Below are 25,323 nucleotides of genomic sequence, written 5' to 3' on the forward strand. Positions count from 1 at the left end.
GGCGGGGCGGGGCCTAGTTTAACTGGCGGCTTCCCCAGGCCCCGCCCCCAGCCTCGCCCGACGTGGCGGCCGGAGGAGAAGGCGGGGGCGGAGGGTCTCGGTCTCTCTCTCTCCCCTCCCCCCCTTCCCTCCCGCCTCCTCCTCTCTCCGGCCCCGCCTCCGGCTCATCGGACGTTTAAAGGGATCCATTTAAAGGGGAAGTGACTCATTTTTCATAGGCTCCCCCGGCTCGGGCCGGCCCGCTCGCGGAGCCTCGGGGCTGGCTCGCTCGCTCGCTCCCCCCCCCACCCACCCCGCCTCGTCCTCGGCGGCCGCGCGGTACCATGGCCGAGGGGGCGGCCCCGGGGGGACCTGGCGATCCTGCTTCCCAACGTTTCCTCTATGAGGTGCCGGCCTGGGTCATGTGTCGCTTCTACCAAGTGATGGATTCCTTGGAGTCGGCCGACTGGCACAAGTTCGGTGAGAGGAGGCACGATCGGGCGCCCGACTGAGGGGAAGTGGCCCGGGCCCTCCCCCAGCCAGGCCCCAGGCACTGGGGTGGGGGGGGGAGGCCTGGCCGGGCCGGGCCAGGCCTGGGCGCTCCGGCCGCCCTGAGACCGGAAGGATCTTGGGACACCTGGAGCTCTTGTATCTGGAGCCATGAGAAGGGGCCGCCCCATTGCCTGAATCGCTCTCTTCCCTCTGACGCTGTCCCCACTCTGCTAAGGCCCCTCGTCCCCTCACACCGGGACTACGGCCGGGAAGGGGGCGGGGGTCTCTGCCCCACTCCGGGCCTGTCAGCTCTTTCCTACCATGGAACTGTCCTCCCCCCACATGCTCTCTCTCACTCTCCCAATAAACTCCGGTAGCTCCCTATTGCCTCCGAGCTGCCAGAGACTTGTCTAAGGTCGCACAGCTAAGTGTAGGGATTCATTCTTGGGTCTTCCCCTCTCTAGTCCAGCACCTTTTTTCGTAGAGGCCATCTAGTTTAAGCCTCTCCTTTGACTGAGAGGGGAAACTGGGACCCAGGGGGTGGGGCCAGAAGGTCCCTGAGTGACAGGTAGGAGGAAATGGATCCCAGCTTGGGCACTAGCTGCCCAGAGGCCGCCGTGCCTTTTTGGGGAGGGAGCAGGATGGTAAATTGGGAAAGCCTGATCCGGGTTGCTGTGAGTCCCTGCAGAAGAGTTAGGAAGGAGGAGCTGAGAGCTGGGGAAATCGAGGCAAAGGTTTCAATCCAAAGCTTCTCTTTCCCTCTCCCCCATCTATTCCCTGGCCCTGCTCCAAACCAGGACCACTCAGCAGGGTTCAAAGGGTCCCAGAGGCTAAGGTCTGGCTCTTCTCTTGCCTCCCCTCCCTCATCCAGAAAGGAAAAAGGGGCTAGGGCTCAGTGTGAGGAGAAGAAAGCGGGGAAAACCCCTTGGCATCATCTTCCTCCCCCTCCCCTTCCAGAGTTCTAAGCCACCATCTTGACTCCTCCCAGAATTCTTTCTTGCTGGTGACTCGGGGCTCTGGCACTAACGGGATTGAGACCAGAAAGAAACTGGTGGATATTTTAGGCCACCTCCCTCATTTTACAGATGAGGAAACTGAGGCTCCCAAAAGGTGAAGTGACTTGTCCAAAGTCATACGGTGAAGCTAGTAGCAGAACTAGAACTAGAACTCAGGTCCTTGGATTCAAAACTTTTCCATGGGGCCAAGAGTGAGTGACTCAGGCTCCATGACACATGGTCAGAGTCAGGGCTGCCAGAGGGAGGCCAGGGAAGAAGCCTGGCCAGAGGACGGCTTTGGCTGATCGGCCCTCTCGCTCCTTAGCATCCCTCATCGTTCAGGACCAGACAGAGCTTCGGCTGGGAGAGCGTTTTCACGACCGGACGGCCAGGATCATGTGGTCTTGGATTAACCGAAATGCCCGAGTTGCTGACCTCCTCCATATCCTCACTAGCCTCCAACTGCTTCGGGCCCGGGACATCATTGCCGGCTGTGAGTCCATCTGTCCATCTATGCCCAGTCCCCCAGGGCCATACGCCTACCCCCTGCCTACCTGGAAGTGTGGCCTGTCAGCACCCAAGTGGAGCCCCTCTCCAGCTATCCCCTCAAGCTCCCATCTCCTGGACTCCATGACAGTGGTTGAATTGGGGAGGAGGCTTCAGCAGCCTCATAGGAGGCTGAGTTTCAGTTCAAAGAACTAGCCCTTCCCCAGGCCCTGAAGTCCAAGGGACTTTCCCCTGCCTCCCACACCCCAACCAGGCCCCAGCTGGGCTCCTAGAAATAGCATCCCCCCCCTACCCCGAGAGGATCTCCCTCACCCTCCCTCGGGAACAGAGGCAGGCCTCGAGAAGGTGACTAGTGGCATCCCCAACCCATAGCCCGGATCATTCCCAGCTGCCATTGCTTCTATGACACTGTCTTCTCCTTCTTTCTCCATACTTTTAGGGGACCCCAAACCCCCACCATTGCCCGCTGCTGCCCCCTCTACCTGCACCCCCACCCCTCCATGGCCCCCTCCTCACTCAAAGCCTCAAAGTGGCCCAAAGGAGGAGGAAGCCAGGCCTCGAGAGGCATGCCAGTCTTTCTCCACTTTCCCCTCCCCAGGTAATGACCAGAACCCTGTCTTGGGGGGGTGGGGGGTGGTCAGAATTCTTTAGGGGAGGGGCCAGCGATCATGGACAGGGGTGGGGGACCCTAAGCCTGCTGAGAAAGGAGAGGGGCGGCCCTTTGGGAGCCCTCCCTCAAAGATACCAGGCCCAGGGCTCCGTCCTAGCCATGACACAGCTTCAGATTGGGGAGAGTGCCATTGTCTTTGCCCCCTCAGGTTTCTTTCCGGCTGTCGGGGCTAATGCTCCAGGCAGTGCCCCAAGAAGCTGGCAGAGGTCCCAGGGTCTGGGCCTCCCGTCCACGTGGATGGGGTAGAGGGAAAGGAGTGGCCAGGTTGGGTGGCGGATGCCCTGGGCCCGGATAACCTTCCCCTCCCCAACCTCTTCCAGGTTTCCCCTCAGACTCCTGGCCCTCCCCCTGCCCTCCCCCGAGCCCTGCACCCCAAAGGGCCGCTGGGCCACTCAGCTCTAACACCTCCTCTTCTTCCACAAAGGTATGTGCATTCCCTCGATCTGCCCCAAGTGCCCCCACTGGGCAGAGCCCTTACCTAGGCACTGGGGGGAGAGACTGGAATGAGCTAGAGGCCCCCACCCTTGGGGAGCCCCCTCATCCAGTAGGGAAGAAAGAAAACGTCCAGAATACAGACAGACAGTTCGTTTCAATTCAGCAGACACATTAAGTGCCTTGAGGAGGCAGTGTGGCCCAGTGGAAAGAGCCCCGGCTCTGGAGACAGAGGCCCTGGGTTCAAATCCTAGCTTGGCCGCTTCCTCCCCCATGTGACCTGTGGCAAGTCACTTCCCCTCCCTGGGCCTCAGTTTCCTCTGTAAAATGAAAGAGTTGGACTGGCTGACTTCCGAAGGCCCTGCCATCACTTTAGGAGCCTGCTTAGAGATGGGGGTACAAAGACACAACTGAAAACCCCTCAAGGAGCTTGCGTTCTGACCCGGGACAGTCTAAAGAACATTGAGTGCCTACCGTGGGCTAGGAGGGAAGCACACCCTGCCTTCAAGGGCCTGTGTTCCACCATAGACACAGATCTGGGCTACAAGGGGCCTTAGAAGAGGAGAGAAGCCCTTATTTAACAGATGAGGAAACTGAGGTTACATGATGTCTCAGGGGAAAGAGAGGGACAGTGGAAAGCAAACCGAGCCATCAGAATCATCCAGGGCCTCAGTGAAGGTGGGTGGGATTTAAGGGACAGAGATGGAGGCCCTAGACTTACCTGGAACAAGTCCTCCAAGATGGCAGAGACCTCCCTGGTATGAGAAACAGGGAAGGAGAGGATTCTGGGTAAGATTAGGCTTGGCCCCCTTTGACCAGCTACCCCAGGGCCACTTCAGAAAGGTCCCAGCCCTCGGCATGGCCAGCCTGGAATTTCTTCCTCATACCCAAGTGAGAGCCCAGATGATACCTTATTGGCAGTTCAGGACTGCCGCCACAACTGACAATGAAAGTTGAATTCCTGCAGGAAAAGAAACAGGCACTCATGAGTGGCCTGGTGGCATGCCTGAGGCCACTGGGCAGAGGGAGCCATCAAGCTCTGGCTGCTCCAGCCTCACCCAGCCTGGGGGGGGGGGGGGTAATCTCCTGTTACAGCAAGGAGAAGAGAACAAAATCTCCCCAGTGGAGTATGCCAGCCCATCCCCCTTCCGCTGGCCCCTCCTTGAGATCACCCAGGCCACCCGCAACTTCTCTGAGGAGCTAAAGATCGGCGAGGGAGGCTTTGGCTGCGTGTACCGGGCGGTCATGAGAAACACTTCCTATGCTGTGAAAAAGCTCAAGGAGGTGGGACTTAGGGCAGGGGAGTGGAAAGGGCAATGGGAGGGGGCAGCTAGGTGGTTGGGTGGAGACAGGAGGTCCTGGGTTCAGATTTGCTCTCAGACTCTTCCTGGCTATGTGACCCTGGACAAGTCCCTTCACCCCCCCCCTTGCCTAGCTCTTACTGCTTTTCTGCCCTGGCACTCATACACAGTATTGAGTCTAAGACAGAAGGGGAGGGGAAAAAAAACAGGTAACAGGGGAAGGGGAGGCCTCTGGAGGTCCCAAGCTGGGATAAATTTAGAAGTCGAGTAAGGGCTCTAATGATGTAAGTATCTGGTTGCAACTCTCTAAGGCAGTGGAGGAATAGCCAGGCTCCCTGTAATCTTGCTAGCTTTCCTACCCCACATGGTAGCAGAGGTGACCCCTGGCCCTGGGGAGGGTGCACGAGGTGACAGGGAAAGCTGCTTGAGGCTCCTTCCTCTAACCCTGGCTACAGGACGCAGAGCTGGAATGGAACACCATTAAGACAAGCTTCGGCACCGAAGTGGAGAAGTTGTCTCGGTGAGCTTCCAAGAGCCCCTCCTTGAGCTTGAATCCTGGGGAGTTGGGCAATAAGGACAAAGAAAGGACGACTGCTGGCTGAGGCGGGAGTGAGACGTTAGAGAGAGAGAGAGAGTGCTGGACTTGCACTTGGGAATACCTGGGTCCAAATCTCATCTGATGCTTACTAGCTGTGTGAGCCTAAGGGGGTCACTTCATCTTTCTTTCTTGGCCTCAGTTTCCTCATCTGTAAGATGGGAGTATCATGGGGCACCATTGAAATATTAGCTATTATCATGATCATTGTGCTCATCATCCAGAATCTCACCGGGAGTCAGTAGTGGCAAAGCCAGGCTGAGAAAGAGCCCTGGGTTCTTTGTACCATCTACCCTGCCCCTGTCTGAGGACGGGCTGGCCCGTGGTTTGTGAATTGGGAACCCGAGGCGGAGGGAGAGATGGTTAAGAATAAATCGGGGAGCCTTTTTGGAAACGGGCTCCTTCATGGCTTCTGGCCCGGCCTTCCTCAACCAGGTTCCGCCACCCAAACATCGTGGATTTTGCTGGTTACTGCATCCAAGACAACATCTATTGCCTGGTCTATGTTTTCCTCCCCAACGGCTCCCTGGAGGACCAGCTCCACTCTCAGGTATCCCAGTGACTCCTGGGCAGTTTCCCAGACCTGATCCTTGCCTTTGGGGCACCAGAACCTAGGGGAAACCCATTCAGCAGGTATCTCCAGGGTACTGATCACATTAGCAAAGAGCCCTTTGACTTTCTTTTTAGAGGGATGTCTGTCTTTCCTTCCCTCGACCTCACTTGTGAATATCTCCATCCCCCACCTCCAGCTAGCCACCCCTTGTAACAAAGCTTAGAAAAAGAAAAGGGGGGGAAAGATTCAGCAAGGCTACCTTTCAGCAAAAATTCCACGCCTCTGCAACAAAGGGACAGAGGTACATTCCCTCTCCATTCTCGAGGGTCAAGCTCTAGAGTGACCCAACGAATTCAGGTTACTTCACTCTGCATCAATTCCATGATTCCTTGAATTCTTGTTCATCTTTTTCTTTTTAAACCCTTCCCTTCCCTCTTAGAATCAGTACTATGTATTGGTTCCAAGGCAGAAGAATGATAAAGGCTGGGCAGTGGGGGTAAAGTGACTTGCCCAGGGTCACTCAGCTAGAAAGTATATTTTCGTCATTTTTTTATAGGGCAGAAATATCCCATGGCATTGTGATTTGAGACCTTTCTCCTTTGTCCTTGGGAGTTTATGCTTAGCAGTAGGATCTCTGGGTCAAAGGGTGTATGCAGACCGTTTTAATGAGTTATTTACCATAATTCCAAACTGCTTTCCAGAATGGTTAGACCCAAATCCCCAACAAAGTATTAGTGTGCCTGTCTTGCCACAGCCCCTCCAACACTGACTGTTTCCATCTTGTGTCATCTTTGCCAGTTGGCTGGGCATGAAGGGAAGCTAAATAGAGAGGGGAGCGAAAGGATGGGGGATGATAGGGATGGGAGGAATCAATAAGAGACTGGAGGGGAGAGAGAATTGGGCCTCTAATCAGGACGGAAGAGCCTGCCTTGAGAATGTAGGGAAGGTAGATAGCCCCACTTTCTAGATGGGAAAAATGAGGTTTAGACATGGGAACCCAAGTCGGTAGGCATCTGAGAGCTACCAGTTCTCCATCCTAACCTGTCTTTCTCTTTCCAGAACCAGAATCCTTCCCTCCTCTCCTGGGCTCAGAGAGTAGATATCTTGCTTGGCACAGCACGAGCCATCCAGTTCCTACATCAGGACAACCCTAGTCTCATTCATGGAGATGTCAAAAGGTGAGAAGGCAGGGAAGAAGGAATGCTGGGGAAGAATAAACCTAGCAAATTAGCAAGTATTAAGTGCCTACTATGTACTGAGGATACAGAGACAGTCCTGCCCTCAAGAAACTTATGTTCTAGGGGCAGATAGGTAGCTCAGCAGATAGAGAGCCAGGCCTGGAGATGAGATGGGAGGTCCTGGTTTCAAATCTGGCCTCAGACACTTCCTGGTTGTGTGACCCTGGGCAAGGCACTTAACTCCCATTGCCTAGCCCTTAGTGCTTTTCTGCCTTGGAACCAATATCGATTCTAAGACAAGACGTAAGAGTTAAAGAAAAAAAGAAGGCGCTTATGTTCTATCAGGGGGGAAGCATATACACATAAATAGATGCAAAATATGTACAAAGGAATGGTAGGAGTGACGCTAGTAGCTGATGGAGTGTGGGGAGAGGAAAGGGTTCAAGTTGGTGCTGGAGTTAATCTTTGAAGGAGCTTTAAATTCCCAAAAGATGGGTTCGTAATTGATTCCAGAGGCAATAGGGAGTCATTGAAGCTTCTTGAGCAAGGCAGTGACAAGGTCTAGCTGATGCTTTAGGAATAGCAATTTGGCAGTTATGGGGAGAATAACTTTGCTGGGGAGACCCTAGAGGCCAGGAGACCAAAGGGAATGGTCATGCTGATTCAATGGGGAAAGATTTGGAGAAGACCAGGAAGGGGCTGACCAATCCTTGCCCCGGCTTGGACCAGGAACACCCTTAGAGCCCATCATTAGAGAGACAATGTGCTGTGGTGTTTGGGTGGGGGGGTTAACCCCTTACCTTCCATCTTAGACCGAAGAGCAGGAAGGGTGAGGCAACTGGGATTCAGTGACTTGCCCAAGCTAGGAAGTATCTGAGGCCACATTTGAACCCATCTTAATCCACTGAGCCACCCAGCTACCCCCTGCCGTGGCATTTTGAACACTAGATTTGGATTCAGCGAGATCCAGGCTCAAATCTTGCCTCAGATTCTTAGGAGATACACATGACCCTGGGGGTCACGTGTCAGGGGTCGAGGCAGGCAGATTAACAGGCAGGGTGGACCCAATTGGAGCCCCCTATCAATAATCAGCTATTACTTAGCACCAAGATAGAGGATAGATGGGAGGCAGAGTAGGGGGTGGGGGTGGGGGGAGTGGAAGAGACTGTTGAAATAATCCGAGAGACCTGATTGTATCCAGGGGTTGAGGAAGGAGCAAATGATGACTCTGAGGGCAAGTGTAGGCAACTGGGAGAGTGGAAAGGTGGCACAAAGTAATTAGCTGGCCCATCCATCCTATCTAGGAGCCCCATGTTTTGAGATCCTCCATTGGGGTATAGGATAGAATCAGTCAATCGGGAACAAGCCCCCTTTTGTTTACAAAGGACCCCTGCCCATCAGATTTGTTTTTGGTGGGATCCCTGGGAGTGAAATGTGCTTCCTGGCTTTTTCCTTCTTCCCACTGACAACATGCATTGGGCTGGAAACTGGCTGAGTTTCAGATGCATTCTGGGAAACTGAACAGAGCTAACCAACTCATGCAGGGGACTAAGTCTGTAGCCAGCTGACCTCAATTGTTGCCAAGTCAAAGTTGGACAGAGACGCCCAAGGCAGCGTGGGCCGGCTCAGACCTGGATCCCAGTTGCCGATAAGTGGTCAGGCAGCTTTTGTTTAAAGATCATCCCTTCATCTTGGGGGTGATGCTTGCCATCCAGGGGTATCTTGCTCTGCCTCTCTAGGGCCAAGCCAAATAATCGATTTCAGCTATCACAGGGGCCTAGACCCAAGAGGCCATCTTGGTCAACCCCTTCATTTTACAGATGAGGAAACTAAGGCTCGAGGAGGTGAAGTGACTTGCTCATGGTCACACATAGACTTCTACAGGCAGAGCAAGAAGAGACCTGAGGGGCCATACTGTGGTCCATCATCATCTCTTATTTTACAGTAGAAGAAACCAAGGCCAGGGAGGGAAAGGGACTTGCCTAAGGTCACCGAAAAAATCAGAGACCTAGAACTGGGAGGGACTTCGGAAGCCAGCTAGTACAGCCCCCTCTTTTTACAGAGAAGGGAAATGAAGTCCAGGGAGGGAAGGGACCTGCCCATGAGCACACAGAGAATATGAGACAAAGCTGAGATTTGACCCCAGATTGTCAGTTTCTGGTTGGAAGAAGCCCCAGACATCATCTCGCCCAACCTTCTCCTTTTATATTTGAGGAATCCAAGGCTTAGAGAAATTTAATAACAGCAAAGAAAGAGCTAGGAAGTAGAAAATCCAGGAGTAGACCCCCCAATTTCCCTCCTCACCCAGTGTCCTTTGCGATGAACCATATGGTCTGCTCATTCATATTTAAATATGTTTGAGGTGGGGGAGAGCAGCATTTCAAAGGCAACTCTCCAGTGTTTGGACTACCCCTGGCTTTGGCCACAGGAAGCGTCATGGGGCTTTTGAAAGAGTACCATGGGCTGAAATTCTGGTCCTGCCACTTATTCCCTCTCTGTGTGACCTTGGGACAAATCAGCCCCCCTCCCCAGGCCTCAGTTTCCTCCTCTGTAAAATGAGGGGGTTGAACTACAAGGTTGCTGAGGTCCCTTTAAGCTACAGACCTAGGGTTCTATGACCTTCTCTTGCCTCAGTTTCCTCATCTGTTGAATGAGGGAGTTAGATACTGAGGCTTCTTCCAGACTGCTGAAATTGAAGATCTACTCCCTCAGCATTTACAAATGGATTCCACTGCTCGTAAGGTCAAGAAGCTTGGGGGTCCAAAGGTATACCTGCTTTTTGGAAATCCCAGTATTTAAAAATGCAACAATAATTCTTCCCTTTAAGAATTCTTGTATAGGGGGCAGCTGGGTGGCTCAGTGGATAGAGAACCAGGTCTGGAGACAGGATGTTCTGGGTTCAAATCTGGCCTCAGATACTTCTCAGCTGGGTGACCCTGGGCAAGTCACTTAACCCCCCATTGCCCAGCCCTTACTGCCCTTCTGCCTTGGAACTGATACACAGTATTGATTCTAAGATGGAAGGGAAGAAGTTGAAAAAAATTTTTATTTAGAAGAGCCTACAGGACAGCTAGTGTCGCTTAGTGGTTAGAGAGCCAATCCTGGAGATGGTAGGTCCTGGGTTCAAATCTGGCCTCAGAAACTCCATAGCCATATACTAGCCCTTACCATTCTTTAGCCTTGGAACCAATATGTAGTATTGATTGTAAGATGGAAGGTAAGGGTTTGTAAAAGAAGAATTTGTATCCAGGGCAGTTCCTTGCTTGCGTACTTATGGCTTCCTTGACAGGGCTGGGAGTTAAGTTTAACAGCTAAGACTTGGGAGCAGTGTTTCCCCGGAATCTTACCCTGTCCAGGTGAAATGTCCCCCCGTGCCTTCAAGCAGGCCTTGCGAGGCCTCGTCCCAAGTCCCTCAGACATTATTCTCAAGGACTGTGATTTGGGGGGAGAGCAAGGATGGGGCTGAATTTCCTTGGCTCCTTCTCTCCCTTCCCTCCCCCAGCTCTAACATCCTCCTCGATGAGAAGTTAGTGCCCAAACTTGGAGACTTTGGCCTGGCCCGCTTCAGCCGCTACTCGGGGGCTGCCTCCGGTAAGAGCAGCTCCCTGGCCCGAACTCAGACTGTTCGGGGCACCCTGGCCTACCTGCCTGAGGAATATGTCAAGACAGGAAAGCTGACGGTGGAAATCGACACCTTTAGTTTTGGCGTGGTAAGAGTCTGGCCCCTGGAGGGGAGGGGAAGGGAGGCGTCCTGGGTATGGCCCTGTGGAGCAACAGGAATAGCCTGATGGAGGAGAGTGGCAGGGTGGTGAGCTCTAGAATTAGGGCCTGCAGAACACCAGACTGCCCATGAAGCCTGAGGTCCTCCCTCTGGGGCTTTGATGCAAATCTGAGGCTGCCCACACTGGTGGAAGTTGGAGGGGGCTGGCTGGTGGGCATTAGCCAGAGAGATCGTGCCATGGGTGTGAGCCAAGGTGGTCCAGAGTTCTCTTCTGATCAGGGCACAGTGCATGGAGGCTAGGCCTCAAGGCCTAGTGTGAGGGCAGTAGTGATTCTCTTCCCTTCCCCACCCCCTTTCTCAACTTAGAAAACAAATGAGACAGCTACCCCACCCACCCACCCACCCACCCCCAGCCAGACACAGGGCTGCAGGAAAGTGCCAATGAGGTCTAGAGTTTGGCTGTTATCACCCACCCTTACTTTGCCTGAGTACCAGTGTGACTGTATGGAGGCCACCATCCCTGGAGAAGCAGCCTCCCTCATGAGCCAGTGGGGCAACCTGCCTGCCTTCTCCTTCCAGCCTCCTCCCATCCCCAATGCCTCTAGCTGGGTGCCTGTCCCAGACCTTCTTCGTAGACTATCCTACCTTTTCCTCAGGTGCTGTTGGAAATCTTGACTGGGTGTCGAGCCATCGAGACAGACGGGGCTAGAACCAAATACCTGGTGAGTCAGCGGGTGAGAAAAGGGAAGGAGGAGTCCCCTGTGACAGATGGGAGAAAATCCAGAGAGGCAGGTGGAAGCTTGGGGCCAGGAAGCTCCTGCCAGCTTGAAACCTTTGTGCCTGGGCTGGGCCAGAAAATCTCCCCATTAAAACACCATCTTTCAAAGCAGAACCTGTCTCACCTCCTGAGGGTTCAAAGGGTTTTTCTTTGTCACTGGACCAACTGGGATGGAGCCAGTCTAGGGTGGAGTTGTTCAGCCACTGCCAGGCAAAGGCCTAGAGTAAAGGCTGGGAGATAGGTCCTGTCCCGAGAGGGTTTTTGTTGTGGTGGTTGAGAAGACAGAAGCTCCATATCGAATGGGCTGTCCAGCCAGCCCATGATTCCCGCCACTTAACTCTGGGCCCCCTGTTCGCCTAGGAGGGCTCATTTAAGATGTCCCTGGATTCCGCCTGAAGCTATTTCTAGCCTAAATCACCTCCTAGGCTCAGGGGAGATTATTCCTTGCTGCTCAGGATGAGATTTCCTCTTCATGATACTGAAACCCTTCTTGTGAGCTGAACAGGAGGGCCCTACTTACAGAGGCACCTTGGCAGTAGGACTCAGTCAGAAGAGGCCTGGATTCATATTTCGCATCTGATACTAACTCACCCTGTGACTCTGGGCAAGGCATTCAACTGGTCTTTTCATTTGGAAAAATGGGGGAGTGACAGTACCTGCAGTACCCACCTCACCAGGTTGATGGTGGATATAAAGAATATCAACAGTCTAGGGAACATCCTGGAGAAGGCAACCAGGATGATGAAGGGCCCAGTCTTTGTCATATGGGGACTGACAAAGAGAACTGGGGAAGGGGCAGCTGAGTTGCTCAGTGGATAGAGAGCCAGGCCTAGAGATGGGAGGTCCCGGGTTCCAATCTGGCCTCAGACACTTCCCAGCTGTGTGACCCTGGGCAAGTCACTTGACCCCCATTGCCTACCCTTACCACTTTTCTGCCTTGGAGCCAATACTAAATACTGATCCTAAGACAGAAGGTGAAGTTTTTAAAAAAAACTAGCTGGCTACCGTGATTAGCCTTGCTCTGCTTGGCCCCAGAGGGCAAAACTGAGAGTGATGAAAGTGCAGAGGCCAAATCAGATGGCCATAAACATCTACAAAATGGGAAATGAGGCTGATTAGACTCGATGGCTTCTAAGGTCCCTTCAAGCTCCCACAGTCTGGTCACTATTGTGATTTCTCCTCATAAGTGATTTGGTGACTAAAGCCATGTGCCTTCTCTGATGCAGTGGAAGGCCCCATGGGCATTGAGTCATGTCTCCCCGCCAGCATTGGAGTCTTGAACCAGAAGAGATCTCAAAGATCCTCATTTAAGAGAAGAGAAAATAGGTCCGTGAAGTTGAGGTGACTTGCCCAAGATCACCTAGCTAGCAAATGTCTGAGATGGGATTTGAACCCAGGTCTTCCCACAGGTCCTCATACAGCCACTGAACTGTTGTGCTATAGCTGAGAGGCCCAAATTGTTACAAAGTTTGGCTCAACAAGTTTTCATTGACGGGAAGACAAAACCGTCTGAAGCTGGCTCCTTGTGGGCAGCCCAGAGCTGGGTCTCCATAGGTATTTCCTCAGCCCAGAGTAGGCACCTCCCCATTGGTGGATATTTGGGCACCTGCCTCCCTGCAGCTTCTGCTCCACTGGAGAAAGAAGTGGGGAGGGGAGTGCGAGGTGCCTACCTGGGAGCAACAGGGATGGGAAATGTCAGAGCTGACCTCCAGAGTGGGGCAGGGCCACATGGGAAGGCTGCTCCTTGGTCAAGCCTTGCTTTTGTTCCCATAGAAAGATTTGGTTGAGGAAGAAGAAGAAACTCTGACCTCCTGCAAAGGGATGGCAACAGGTGCCGGAGTGGACTTGGAGGCCCGGGCTGCCCAGATCGGCTCGCAGCTTTATGCAAAGTACACAGACTCCAGGCCTGGAAAGTGCCCCCCAGAGCTGGGCCAGGAGCTAGGACGGCTGGCATGTCGCTGCCTGCACCGCCGGGGCAAGAGGAGGCCTCCCATGACCAAGGTACAGATGGCCCCAGGAGCTGAGGGAGGGCCAGGAGTCAGGCGGACACCCCCTGAAAACAGACGGCGAGGCGGGGTTATATATAGACGGGGTTTGGCCAGAAGGCCACTTGGGGGTTCCCTGCACCAAGCAGCCTTGTCAGTCAGAAGGTCCTTTCCTGTTGTGTCTGCAGTGATGGGGGTTTGCGGGGAGATCTCATTTCAGACCTTTCTCTAGGTTCAGCCCTGCCTTAGGTGCACTGCTTGCAGTATGCTCTCGGTCACTGCCTCAGGCACCTTTGTCCTTCCTCATTCTCCCTGATGCCACCTGAGTGTAAGGTCATGTGATCTTAGCTATGAGGAACCTCTGGCCAACAGTGGGGGAAACTGAGGCTCCAAGAGGAGAAAGGACTGGCCCAAGGTCACTCAGGTAGTGAGCATCAGAGACAGGATTCCACTCTTGAAAGGAGCCTCCTCCTTCCTATCATTTCCAAAAATCAAATCCAGAAATTCATCAGAAGCCCATGTTAATTTGGTAACATGCTATGGGCCCCGTAGTGACTACTCGCCACTCAGAAATGTTGAGTCTGCTGTAATGGAGACCAGGAGGCCTATCGCCACTAACTGGCTTGTGGGAGGAGAAAAACAGTAGTGTCCCCAGGCCTGGACTTGGGAGAATGAGGGACTATGGTGGCCTGCTTAGGGGAAAGAGGGCCTTCATTAAGAGTCTAGCCTGGGGGGCAGCTGGGTAGCTCAGTGGATTGAGAGCCAGGCCTAGAGACGGGAGGTCCTAGGTTCAAATCCGGCCTCAGACACTTCCCAGCTGGGTGACCCTGGGCAAGTCACTTGACCCCCCATTGCCTACCCTTACCACTCTTCCACCTATAAGTCAATACACAGAAGTTAAGGGTTTAAAATTAAAAAAAAAAAAAAAAAAAAGAGTCTAGCCTGTCAGATTCTCACCCCTTCCAGATTTTGGATACAGCCCAAAAGAGTAGGATTTGATTAAATTAATCACAGATAAGGGGATAGCTAAATCGCTCAATCTCAGATAGAGACAGAGGCCTGGAGAAAGGAGGTTCTGGGTTCAAATCTGGCTCCCTAGCTGTGTGACCCTGGACAAGTCATTTAACCCTCATCGGCTGGGCCTTCCCACTCTTCTGCCTAGGAACTAATACAAAGTATTGATTCTAAGATGGAAGGTAAGGGTTTAAAAAAACAACAACAAAAACAGCGAATAAAGGCATTGCCTATGGAGTTGAGCACCCTGGCGGGGTTTATATCCCAGCTCTGCCCAGCAAGGCCTGTGTGACTTTGGACCATTCACTTCCTGTCTCTGAACCTTAGTTCTGTATAATGGGTGGCCTCTGAGGCCCTTCCAGCTCTAGGTCTTATGGGTGACCTTGGACAGATCTCTTCCCAACCCTGGGCCTCAGTTTCTTTCTCTATAAAATGAAAGGGATGGACTAACTGGCCTTTCGGGTCTCTTAACAGTTCTAAATGCAGGATCCTCTGCTCTTCCCAGGTATATGAAAGTCTAGAGAAGCTCCAGGCCTCAGTGGGGCCGTCTGAGCGAGAAGTTGGCAGCAGGGGCCCGGCCTCACCTCAGGAGGACTCTTACATGTTTACCCCTAACCCAGCACCCGATGGTGGAACACCTTTGCTGCACTCCCAGGCCAGGGCATGGCACCGGCAGCCCCCTCACATGTCTCTCGGGTCCCGTGCTCAGGACTCCAAGCAGCTCTGGAATCACCCCAACCAGCCCGTGGAAAGTGACGAGAGCACGCCGGGCCTCTGCGATGTTCTCAATTCCTGGAATTTGAACCAAGACTCACCCTCAGTGCCAAGCTTGCCTGGTGGCCCAGGGGAGAGACCAGAAGCTCAGGCCCTGTGTTCTCTTAGGCAGACTTCCTGTCGACCTGAGGCAGCAGCTTCAGGAGAGAGCTGGGGGAGTCGGACCAAGACAGGCAGCTTGGGACATGCACAGAACAGCTCTGAAGGTAATCTGGCGACCCTCCATCAAGAAATCTGACTTAAACACTGGGGTAGGAGGAGACTAACCCACCCCATGTCCCAGGGTTTCATGGGGAAGGATAGTCAGTCCATGGAGCTTCCGGGAGTGAGCAGGCTGTTACTGAGAGAACTCTTGGCTCTGGAGACTGTAGGCCTCTGGCTTTAGCCTGGGGCAAAGTTCTTTCCCATACTTAAGGGGATAGAGACTCCTGTAAAGGCAACTAATTGAATACTGAGGAGTCCAAGCTCTAGGATCCAAGCCCTCCAGCTCAATCTTATACACAGTTAATTTAATAACTTACAATTGTAGTTACTTATCTAAGGATTATATATGATCACTCTGTTCATCATCAATAATATGAAGGCACAAGAATAATTTTCCTCATTCAGTGGCCACCTAGGCCAACTCTCTTATTTTAAGATGGAGATCCAAAAAAGCAACAGCCAGTCCCCTGCCCTCATGGAGCTCACAGTCTTATCAAAGCTCTAGAATTCCGGAAAGAATCAAGAGTGGGAAAGAGCTAGAATGAAGAGGGTTTGGGAAAGGCTTCCTGTAGAAGATGGGATTTTAGTCATTAAGCCAAGATGAAGAGAGGGCGCATTGTAGGTATGAGACGAGGAATATGCCCAGGTGTGGCCTGGAGCTGAGAGATGGCAGGTCTCATTCATGGGACAACCAGGAGGCCAGAGTCACTAGGTTGAAGACCATAAATATAGATGGAGAATGGGGAGTATAAGATGTAAGAAGATCGGAAATGTAGGGGAGGGGGGCTAGGTTATGAAAGGCTTTAATATTATATTCGGCCCTGGAGGCAAATAGGAAGCCACTGGAGGGAGGTAAAACATAGTCATATACATACTTTAGGAAGAACAATTGGACATCTGAATGGAGGATGGACTGGAGTGAGGGAGGCCTCAGCATATACAAGAGATGGGAAGGTATAGTCAGTAGGCCTTAGTAGCACACTGGATTATAGGGAATGAGACAGAATGAGGGTGACACCCAGGTTCTGAGCTTGGGTAACTGGGAAGGTGATGGGGCCCTCAAAATTAATTGGAAAATTAGGGGCTGCTCAGTGAACAGAAAATCAGACCTGGAGACGAGAGGTCCTGGATTCAGAATCGACCTCAGACTCATTCTAGCTATGTGACCTTGGGCAAGTCACTTATCCTCCATTATTTCAAAGAAGAAGAGGAAGAGGAAGAAGAAGGGGAAGGGGAAGGGGAAAGGGAAGGGGAAAGGGAAGGGGAAGGGAAAAGGAGGAGAACAAGGAGAAAGTGGAAATCCCTAGTGTAAACAGCCATTTGGAGGAGTTTATCTACAAAGGACAGAAGAGACAGGAAGCTAGCTGGCAGAAATGGAAAGGTCACTTGGGAATTTTTCAGGATGGAGGAGGCATGGGCACATTTGGAGGCAGTAGGAAAGGAGCCAGTGGAAGGGTCCAAAGAGCTTGAGAGAAAAACTGCCCTCAAAGTCACTATTTGCTTCTTGGTTTTTGCTGTGCACGGCCTGGGCTTCCTCCTGATCCCATCTCTCTGTGTGGGGCTCCTTTCTTAACCAGAGAGCGACACCTCCGAAAGGCCTCAGATCATCATTAACCCTGTTCGCCAGAGGTTTGTCCAGAAACTGGCCCTATATGAAAATGGAGTGCTCAACAGCCTGGAACTCCTTTCCTCCAGCTCCTCCCCAGGTAGCAGGCTTTTCCCCTTCCCCCAGATGACCACTACCTTCCCTGACCCCTTCTGGGCCAAGCTAACCTGTTCACTAGGGAGACCTTTGGCCTTCTTTTCCTGTTTTCTCCCTTTGGTTAATGGGAAAAGGACCGGCTTTTCTTTCCTCTTGTAGATTTTTGTCCCTCCCTCACCTTTCCTTTCTCCTCTGTCCTTAGCCTGTCCCTGGTCCCCTTCCTTTGAATAGGCAGCCTCAGGCCCTCTCCATACCACCAGGAGGGCCTTTACATGGGGCCTAGTTAGATCCATCCAACTAGCAGGCCTCCCAAATGACTGATGGTTCTCTCCAGTCTTTCTCCTCCGTATTGTCTGGCTGAGTCTCCTTAAAAGGGGATGATGGGAGCTAGAAATTCGCTTTCTAAACCCAACTGTCTTTTCCCTCCTTAGGTTTGGGGCTGGACGGAGGAAACAAGCAGGGGCCTGAGGAGAGTGATGAATATCAGAGCTGATTTGTTCATGTGGACAGATACCCAGAAATGGAAATCAAAGTTCTCAATGGTTGGACATTCTCAAAGTACAAGAACACTCATCTCTGAGTCAGGGGCAGAGATCAGAAATCAGAGCGAGCACCCTGGGGGAGGAGGCCTGAGTCAGAACAGGTCCAAATGCCTTTCTGTCAGGCTCAGCTGTGGCACTGGCCCAAGGGTGTTTACTCTCTCCCATGGGGCTCTAAGTTTTGTGTCAGACCAGCCCCTAAGGAGAAGACCCTTGCCTGCCTCTAGGGTGTTAGGCCATGTCTGTTTCAGGGCATTCCCAGATTGTAGAGAAGCCTGAATTGTCTCCTAAGTGGGCTTCCCATTAGCAGCTGGGTGGGAGGAGAGAAAAACCAAGACAGCTCACCTGGCTCTGATAGTTCATGCCTCCTAGGGCCAGACAGGGACACCTTCCACACTTCCTTGGCAAGATTTAACCCAAAAATCAGAAGCCTGCTGGCCTTGCCTTGTGGACCCTTTCCTAAAGAAGCGGGCTTGGGAGGCAGCTGAGTAATGGTACGCTCCCACTCGGAGCCCCCCCCCCCAACACACACACACACACACACACACACACACACACACACACACACACATCCCCTTTGCCCTTCAGGATGAAACAGCCTGGGAATGGCCCACTGGGAAAACATAAGAAGTTGATGATGCTCCCAAGCCAAGCGGCACAGCAGAGCAGGAAGTGAAGGTTCTTACCCTATTTCTGACGTTAGTGATGGCCCCGGGGATCTGGACTGGGCTGCTAGGAAGTCTGGCCCCAAATGGAAACAATTCCAAAGCAGGGAAGGTCTTGGCGATCCTTGGCTAGGGCCAGTTTGCCTCTGCTGATGTGTCCAGTTGAGGAGGGAGGAACAGGCACTGATTATAGAATAAAACTGATTCACGCGTGGGGCCAAATCCCCTGGTTTCTTCTACCTGAGTAGCCTGGGACTGGTGCACAGGGTACCTCAGTGGCTCGGGAGTGTGCTTTGCAGCTGGCTCAGCTGTGGCCCTCACCTGGCCATTTAGTAGTCACTACAGGCCCCGGGTTGGCCCACTCTGGACAAAGCTATGCATTTAACGAAGACCACATTCTCCTTGGGCAATAAAGTTCTGTGTATATTTTTTACCTCTGGCTGGTTTCTTGAGTGGACTCTGAAGATCTTGGGAAAATCGGACCTTCTCTAGGGTCCACTAGGCTTATCAGAAGAGGACTGTGCTTCCATATCTCCCTCCACCACTTACTGGATGGTCTTCCTTAGTCACTAGGCCCAAACATTCAGTCTGGTACTCCTCAGACCATTCATTTAGACCTCAGACACCATCAAGTCCAACCACTTTATTTTACATGTGAGGAAACAGACCCAGGTGAGGCAAAGTGACTTGCTCAGGGTTGTCCAAGTAGAAATGTCTGAGGCTCTGCCCTTTGCAGTAATCCTCTCAGACCTGAGCTAGGCTGGTCTTAAGACACCCAACCTGTCAAAGCATAATCAGCCAGCACACCCAAGGTGACCTCCATGCCCAGATAGCATCCGAGGAGGCTTTTAGGGGAGGGCCAGAAGAGCCTAATGGTTATCATGCCCTTAGATCTTGGGCTGGGCCATGACTGGGAGAAGAGATCCAGGATTCAGCTGACCCTCCAGAAAGTAAACCTATGGGGCAGAGTCTAGCCTCTGAAGGTAGTTTGGTCAAAGGTTTGGGGTCAATATTGGACATTCCCATCATTTCCCAAACAGATAGTGTTACCCGTCTGAGTCTGGAGGTAAAAGGGCTGATGAGCGAGTGACCCAGCCCTCAAGTCGATCTGATCTAAGCTAAGCAGGACGAAGAAATCACCAGTCAGTTGGCAGGAAATAACTGAGGAAGAGAGTATTCAGGATCCTTTCAAAGGAAGAGCTGGTTCTTGCTGTTGCAGCTAATGGCCTGGGTAGAAAGAAGCCTCATCAAGCTACAGATAGGCAGCTTTCTGAATATTGGCCAAAGCACGAAACAATGAGCTGGGGGCTCCAGCCAACTGTATGACTATATTTTCTTTGTGGATACTGCTGGGCTAGTACACAGATGTCCCTCTGTAGCAGGGGGAACCTAGGAAGTAGGAGGGTATGCCACAAGTAAGGTTTCTCATCTAGGATTATTTTTATTTTTTCTCTCCTTTTAGGGCTCTTCTCTGGAGGCCCGATTTTGTTTTACTCTTCTAAACCTTAAGTAGAATTTGATTTCCTCTTGGTTTCTTTGGGGTTTTTGCTCTTTTTTTTCTGGGACTTCTTTGCTTTCCAGACTTCAGTTTGGAAGCATCGCCTGCTTCCTCATTTCCTGATTCAAATCCAGCTGGAAATTGGGTCTGCATTTCCTCTCTGGAGCTCCTGCTGCCTCCTCCGGGCTTGAGGATTCCTAGGCCTTGAAACCCTGGCCTGGTAATAAGTTGCTGCTCATTTGCATGAGCTACTGCAGACTTTTGACCACTGTTTGTCTCTTCATATGCTAATCCTAGCGTATTCACTTCCCTTTTTCTCCTACACACTTGCACACAGGCTTATGCCTTTGCTAATCATCCTCTTTTTTCGATGGGGCCACATTTTGATTTGGCATCTTGAGTTGGCTTAAAGAAATTAACTGATTCTTGGACAAAATGGAGGCTAGAATAAGGGAAAGGTCTGTAAAAGATTTGGAGGAGAGTGATCCAGGGGCCCAGGAGTGCAGGACCAGCCTGGGAGTTGACCAATGGGCATTTGGGGGGAATTTTCAGACACGTTAAGAAAACTCTGGCCACAGTGAGAATTATATTTTTTTTATTTTTATTTTATTTTTAAAAATATTTTCCCATGGTTCCATGATTCATGTTCTCTCCCTCCTCTTCTCCCCTCCCCCAAGCTGACAAGCAATTCCACTGGGTTGTACAAATGTTGTCACTTGGTACCTATTTCCATAGTATTCATTTTTACCATAGAACTGAAACCCCAAATCACATATCAATATAAGAGAGTTGGATAATATAACATGCCCAATGATTGCTCATCCAGCCACTGTTTGTTTGTTTGTTTTTTATATTTTTAAACCCTTAACTTCTGTGTATTAGTTCCTTGGTGGAAGAGTGGTAAGGGTAGGCAATGGGGGCCAAGTGACTTGCCCAGGGTCACACAGCTGGGAAGTGTCTGAGGCCAGATTTGAACCCAGGACTTCCCGTCTCTAGGCCTGGCTCTCAATCCACTGAGCTACCCAGCTGCCCCCATCCAGCCACTGTTTGAAAACTTCAGAGGAGGAGGAAGGAGCTCACCCCCTCCAGAGGTGGCCCATTCCACTTTGGGACAGCTGTTATCACTAAGATTTTCTTGACATCAAACCTAAATATGCTTCTTGACAACTTCTACACTCTGTTCCTGGTTCTCCCTCCCAAGCCAGACAGAACAAGTCTGCTGTGGTCTCTATGTGACAGCCCTAAAAATACTCAAACACAGCTACTTTGTCTTCCATGAGCCTTCCCTTCTCCAGCCTAAACAAGCCCAGTCCCTTCCAGTGAGACTCATATAACAGGAACTCAAGTCTCTAGGACTCTCTTTGACTTAAAAATGTCCTTCTCAGAGGCAGCTAGGTGGTTCAGTGACTGGAGAAGGGAGGTCCTGGGTTCAAATCCAACCTCAGGTGCTTCCTAGCTATGTGACCCTGGGCAAGTCACTTAATCCCAATTGCCTAGCCCAGGGGTTGGCAACATATGGCTCTCAGATATGGCCATATCTGGCTCCACCTCCTGACCGGCCAGTCTGGGCAGAGCCCCAGGATGTGCCCCAGGGGGCCCTTCAGCCCCCACCCCATATTCCAGCGCCTTCCGCCTCCATCCTCTACCTTCCACAGGCATTTATGGCTCTCACGGCCAAAAAGGTTGCCGACCGTTGAGGTATACCTTGTCACTCTTCTCCCTCAGAACCGACTCACAGTATTGATTCTAAGACACAAGGTAAGGGGTTTTTTTTAATTGCATTAGTCTTTTTGACTATCTCATCACACTGCCCCCAGTTCTTTCTCAGAATGATTGCTGTCTTACAATTCCTCTCTCATCTAGTAGTTATAAACTAAAATTTTTTTTTTGTAGCCAAGTGCCAGACTTTACATTTATGCCTACTGAATTTCATTTTTATCAGATTCAGGCCAAGGCTCTAGCCTTTCAATTCAGTGGGTTACCTACCCATGACCTCTGCAAATTTGATGAGCAGGTACTACATGCCATTTTCTAAGTCAGTAATAAAAATATTCAACAGCACATGGCTGAACACAGATCACTAGGGCACTCCAATGGAGACCTGCCATGCTGGCATTGGGCATTTTCGACTACTCTGTGTCCAGCCATCCAACCAACCCTGAATCCATCAGATTGTCTTATTGTCTTCATAAAAATAGGATGAGATACTTGTTCAAAGGCTTTGCTAAAATCTGGCCAAACAGCTTCCCCAATATTGCCCATATCTGCCACTTTAGTCATCCTGTCAAAAGAGGAAATGAGGTTTGTCTGGCATGACCTGTGCTTTATAACAATGACTTCCCTTTCTAGATGTTCATCACTCATCTCTTTAATAATCTCTTCTAGGATTTTCCCAGGAATTGAAATCAAGCTCACTAACCTATAGTTCACACACTGTGTTAACTTGCTTTTTTTTTTTTTAATCAGAGATTGGAAGGTAGTAGCCCGTTAAGATCTAGAGGGGCTTACATCCCCTACTAATACTTCAAAAATTCTCTAAAAAAAGCACAGAAGCAAAGAAAACCAAAGTGAAAGAGTTCTCAACTCTTCCATCTAGTCTAAGACTGTATGAACAGACTGCCGGAGGCCTGTGGAAGGCCAGAGGAGAAGAAGGCAGAAGCCAAAGCCTGGATCCAGATCAATACCTAGATAGCACAACACCCAAGCAGCATAGCACCCGAGTAGCTAAGTGCCTACTGTAGGAAAATGTATGTAAGGTAATGGGGTCACCAGGGATATTATAAATAAACTAAGTAGTTTGTGGGAACACACTCTAGGATTTATGAGAGACTGGACCAGGATGAAAGACCAGAGTTTACTGGATTCCCACAGGAATGGCAGTTGATCTTAACTGTCACTCAGCTTCCACTAGGCCAGAGTCTTGAAACAGGCTGACAAGGTAAAAGGGACTTAACAGCTTTAATTATGTTTGACTAAACGGTGGGAAAGGGATTTCTATACTTAAAATCTAAAGGATAAAACCACAGGGCAATGGGAGGACTTATTCTACTCTTATCTAAGTGATCTAAACTAACAGGGCCCAAGGAGCTGTAAATGGAGTCTCTGGGGTAACTGCCTCAGACCTGGAACCTGCCAGGCTTGAGAACAGCTAGGGCTTTGTGGCTTTGGGATTCTCACTGCAATCCACTGATGATCTCTGGATGCCAGGAGCTAAGGTGGTCTCAGGAACCAGGTTGTGAGGGAGTGCTTGAAGCACTGTCCACCAGAACTCAAACTTCTCCTCCTCCCTTGGCTCTGTAGATCTTGTCCTTTTTGCTAGATGCCACACCACACAGGATCCCAGGGGAAATCAGGATGCAAGATGTCCTTTTACTCTGAGTGCTCCCAGGGTTAACCACAGTTTGTGTTAACCCCTAATGGAGTCCCACTCAGAGCCAAGTCCCTTCTTCCTGCTCCTTTATTCCAACCTAGAATTCCCAGCTCCAGCTCCTTCCTGCTACGTACATTCTAATACCTAATCAATACCTAATCTAATCTTCCTCACAACACTACTCAATATGACAGGGGTATAACAGGAGACAGGACCAGGTCAGTGCACATGCAGCTCGTACAGTGCCCAGGAAGGTTTTTCAATGCTACACCATTTGGTACCTGTATAATAATTATTGCTATTGATTCACTATTCTTTAATTCCTTACCTCCTGTCTTAAAATCAGTACTAAATATGGGTTCCAGAGTAGAAGAGTGGTAAGGGCAAGGCAATGGGGGGTAAATGACTTGCTCAGGGACACACAGCTAGGAAGTGTCTAAGGAAAGATTTGAACCTAAGACCTCCAAATTCCAACCTTAGTGCTCTAACCACTGAACAACCCAGATCTCCTGCTTTTTGGAGCTCATCTGAAACACAACAGATCCTGCTCCAATCCCTGATTTTAACTGTGTGAATTTTTATGTTTAAAGTGTATTTCTTGTAAACATATTGTTGAATTCTGCTTTTTAATCCAATTCTCCTACCCTCTTCAGTTTTATGTGAGAGTTTATCCCATTCATGTTCATGGTTATAATTATTCTGTGCTTCCCTCCAAGCCATTTTTTATATGTTTTCAACTCTCTTTGGAGAAAAGGGCATATTAAATAAAATATTCACAAAAGGGCTATGACAACATATTTGTTTATTTTTTAATATTTATTAATATTTATTTTTTAGAAAAGTTAACATGGTTATATAATTCATGCTCTTACTTTCCCCTTCACCCCCGAGCTCCCCCCACCCCCATGGCTGATGTGTATTTCCACTGGTTTTAACATGTGTCATTGATCAAGACCTATTTCCAAATAGTTGATAGTTGCATTGGTGTGGTAGTTTCCAGTCTACATCCCCAATCATGTCCGCCTCAACCCATGTGTTAAAGCGGTTGTTTTTCTTCTGTGTTTCCACTCCTGTAGTTCTTCCTCTGAATGTGGGTAGCGTTCTTTTCCCTAAGTCCCTCAGAATTGTTATGGATCATTGCATTGCTGCTAGTACAGAAGTCCATTACATTCTATTTTACCACAGTGTATTGGTCTCTGTGTACAGTGTTCTTCTGGTTCTGCTCCTTTCGCTCTGCATCAATTCCTGGAGGTCATTCCAGTTCACATGGAATTCCTCCAGTTTATTATTCCTTTGAGCACAATAGTATTCCATCACCAGCATATACCACATTTTGTTCAGCCATTCCCCAATTGAAGGGCATACCCTCATTTTCCAGGTTTTTGCTACCACAAAAAGCGTGGCTATAAATATTTTTGTACAAGTATGACAACATATTTAAAAGGTACTAAAGGGATACCTACTGGAGACCCAGAAAAGAAAGTTCTTGACACCAAAATCCTCAGCACTTTCAAAGAGCTCTATATCAGAAACCAGTAGCATTTTATCTGTGAAAATTACATTTAATTCTGGAACCTGAAATGACAGAAATGGTTCAGGGATCAATCAACAGTGTATATGTCACATCATCATTAGGTTCAACTGCAAGTGGTATGTGATTTTCCACCAGTGATTTTGCTTATGGTATAGAATATCGCTAATGAATTCCAATGGCTATCAGAACAGTGGCTGCCGAGTTGAAACTCCACACATGATGATGGTTAATTTAATAAAAATAATGATGAAGATTGACTTCTTGGCATGTAGACTTTTTCCTCTCTTCAAGTTTAGCTTCAAAGGAATACATTATTCTAGGAAAGATAGATTTCTTAAAGATATAGTTTTTTTGAACCTACCTTTCAGGAAATGTTGGTCATCTGTTGAATTTAGAGGTTGTGGCACTGACTGATAAGCCAAGGATTAGTTCAGGGAGGATTTTCAAAATGTAGTAAGAATGTGTGGTTTGATGTTAGTGTGCTAATGCAGATCATTTATTTATTCAGTGGTGTTTTGTGTTGTGTTTTACTTGAAAGCATGGATGTTTTGCTCCAAAAAGAATTCTTTCTGAATTTGTTGAAGAGATTGTGCTTCATCCATATAAGTGAAAATAAAAGCCTATCCTTAAAAAAAGAAAAGAAAAGAAAATGACATTGAAAAAGAGGCATTAACATCTACTTTGCTGCTGCACCGTAAGGACCCTGGGGATTTTTCCCCTCTAACTTGGAGCTGAAACCGTCCTTTGTGTTGTCTCCCATATTCAAAATACGAGCTTTTTGAGAGCATCTTTGCTTTACTGGATCCATAACCCTTAGCACTATGTTTTTATACGTTT

General features: G+C 50.1%; 1 protein-coding gene across 1 annotated transcript; it reads left to right on the top strand.

Moving 5' to 3' along the window:
* Window positions 1–323: 323 nt before the first annotated feature.
* Window positions 324–17,974, top strand: IRAK1 (interleukin 1 receptor associated kinase 1). The gene is made up of 14 exons (XM_044682977.1): window positions 324–459; window positions 1,792–1,959; window positions 2,413–2,571; window positions 2,964–3,067; window positions 4,171–4,359; window positions 4,832–4,896; window positions 5,407–5,521; window positions 6,584–6,702; window positions 10,205–10,412; window positions 11,080–11,145; window positions 12,975–13,202; window positions 14,706–15,180; window positions 16,756–16,884; window positions 17,312–17,974. Exons 1-14 carry the CDS (start codon window positions 324–326, stop codon window positions 17,371–17,373), a joined length of 2,223 nt encoding a protein of 740 aa, XP_044538912.1. The 3' UTR covers window positions 17,374–17,974.
* Window positions 17,975–25,323: the final 7,349 nt, after the last annotated feature.

The sequence above is a fragment of the Gracilinanus agilis genome, chromosome X, assembly GCF_016433145.1.
Source record: "Gracilinanus agilis isolate LMUSP501 chromosome X, AgileGrace, whole genome shotgun sequence".
In the NCBI taxonomy this organism is placed as follows: Eukaryota; Metazoa; Chordata; class Mammalia; order Didelphimorphia; family Didelphidae; genus Gracilinanus; species Gracilinanus agilis.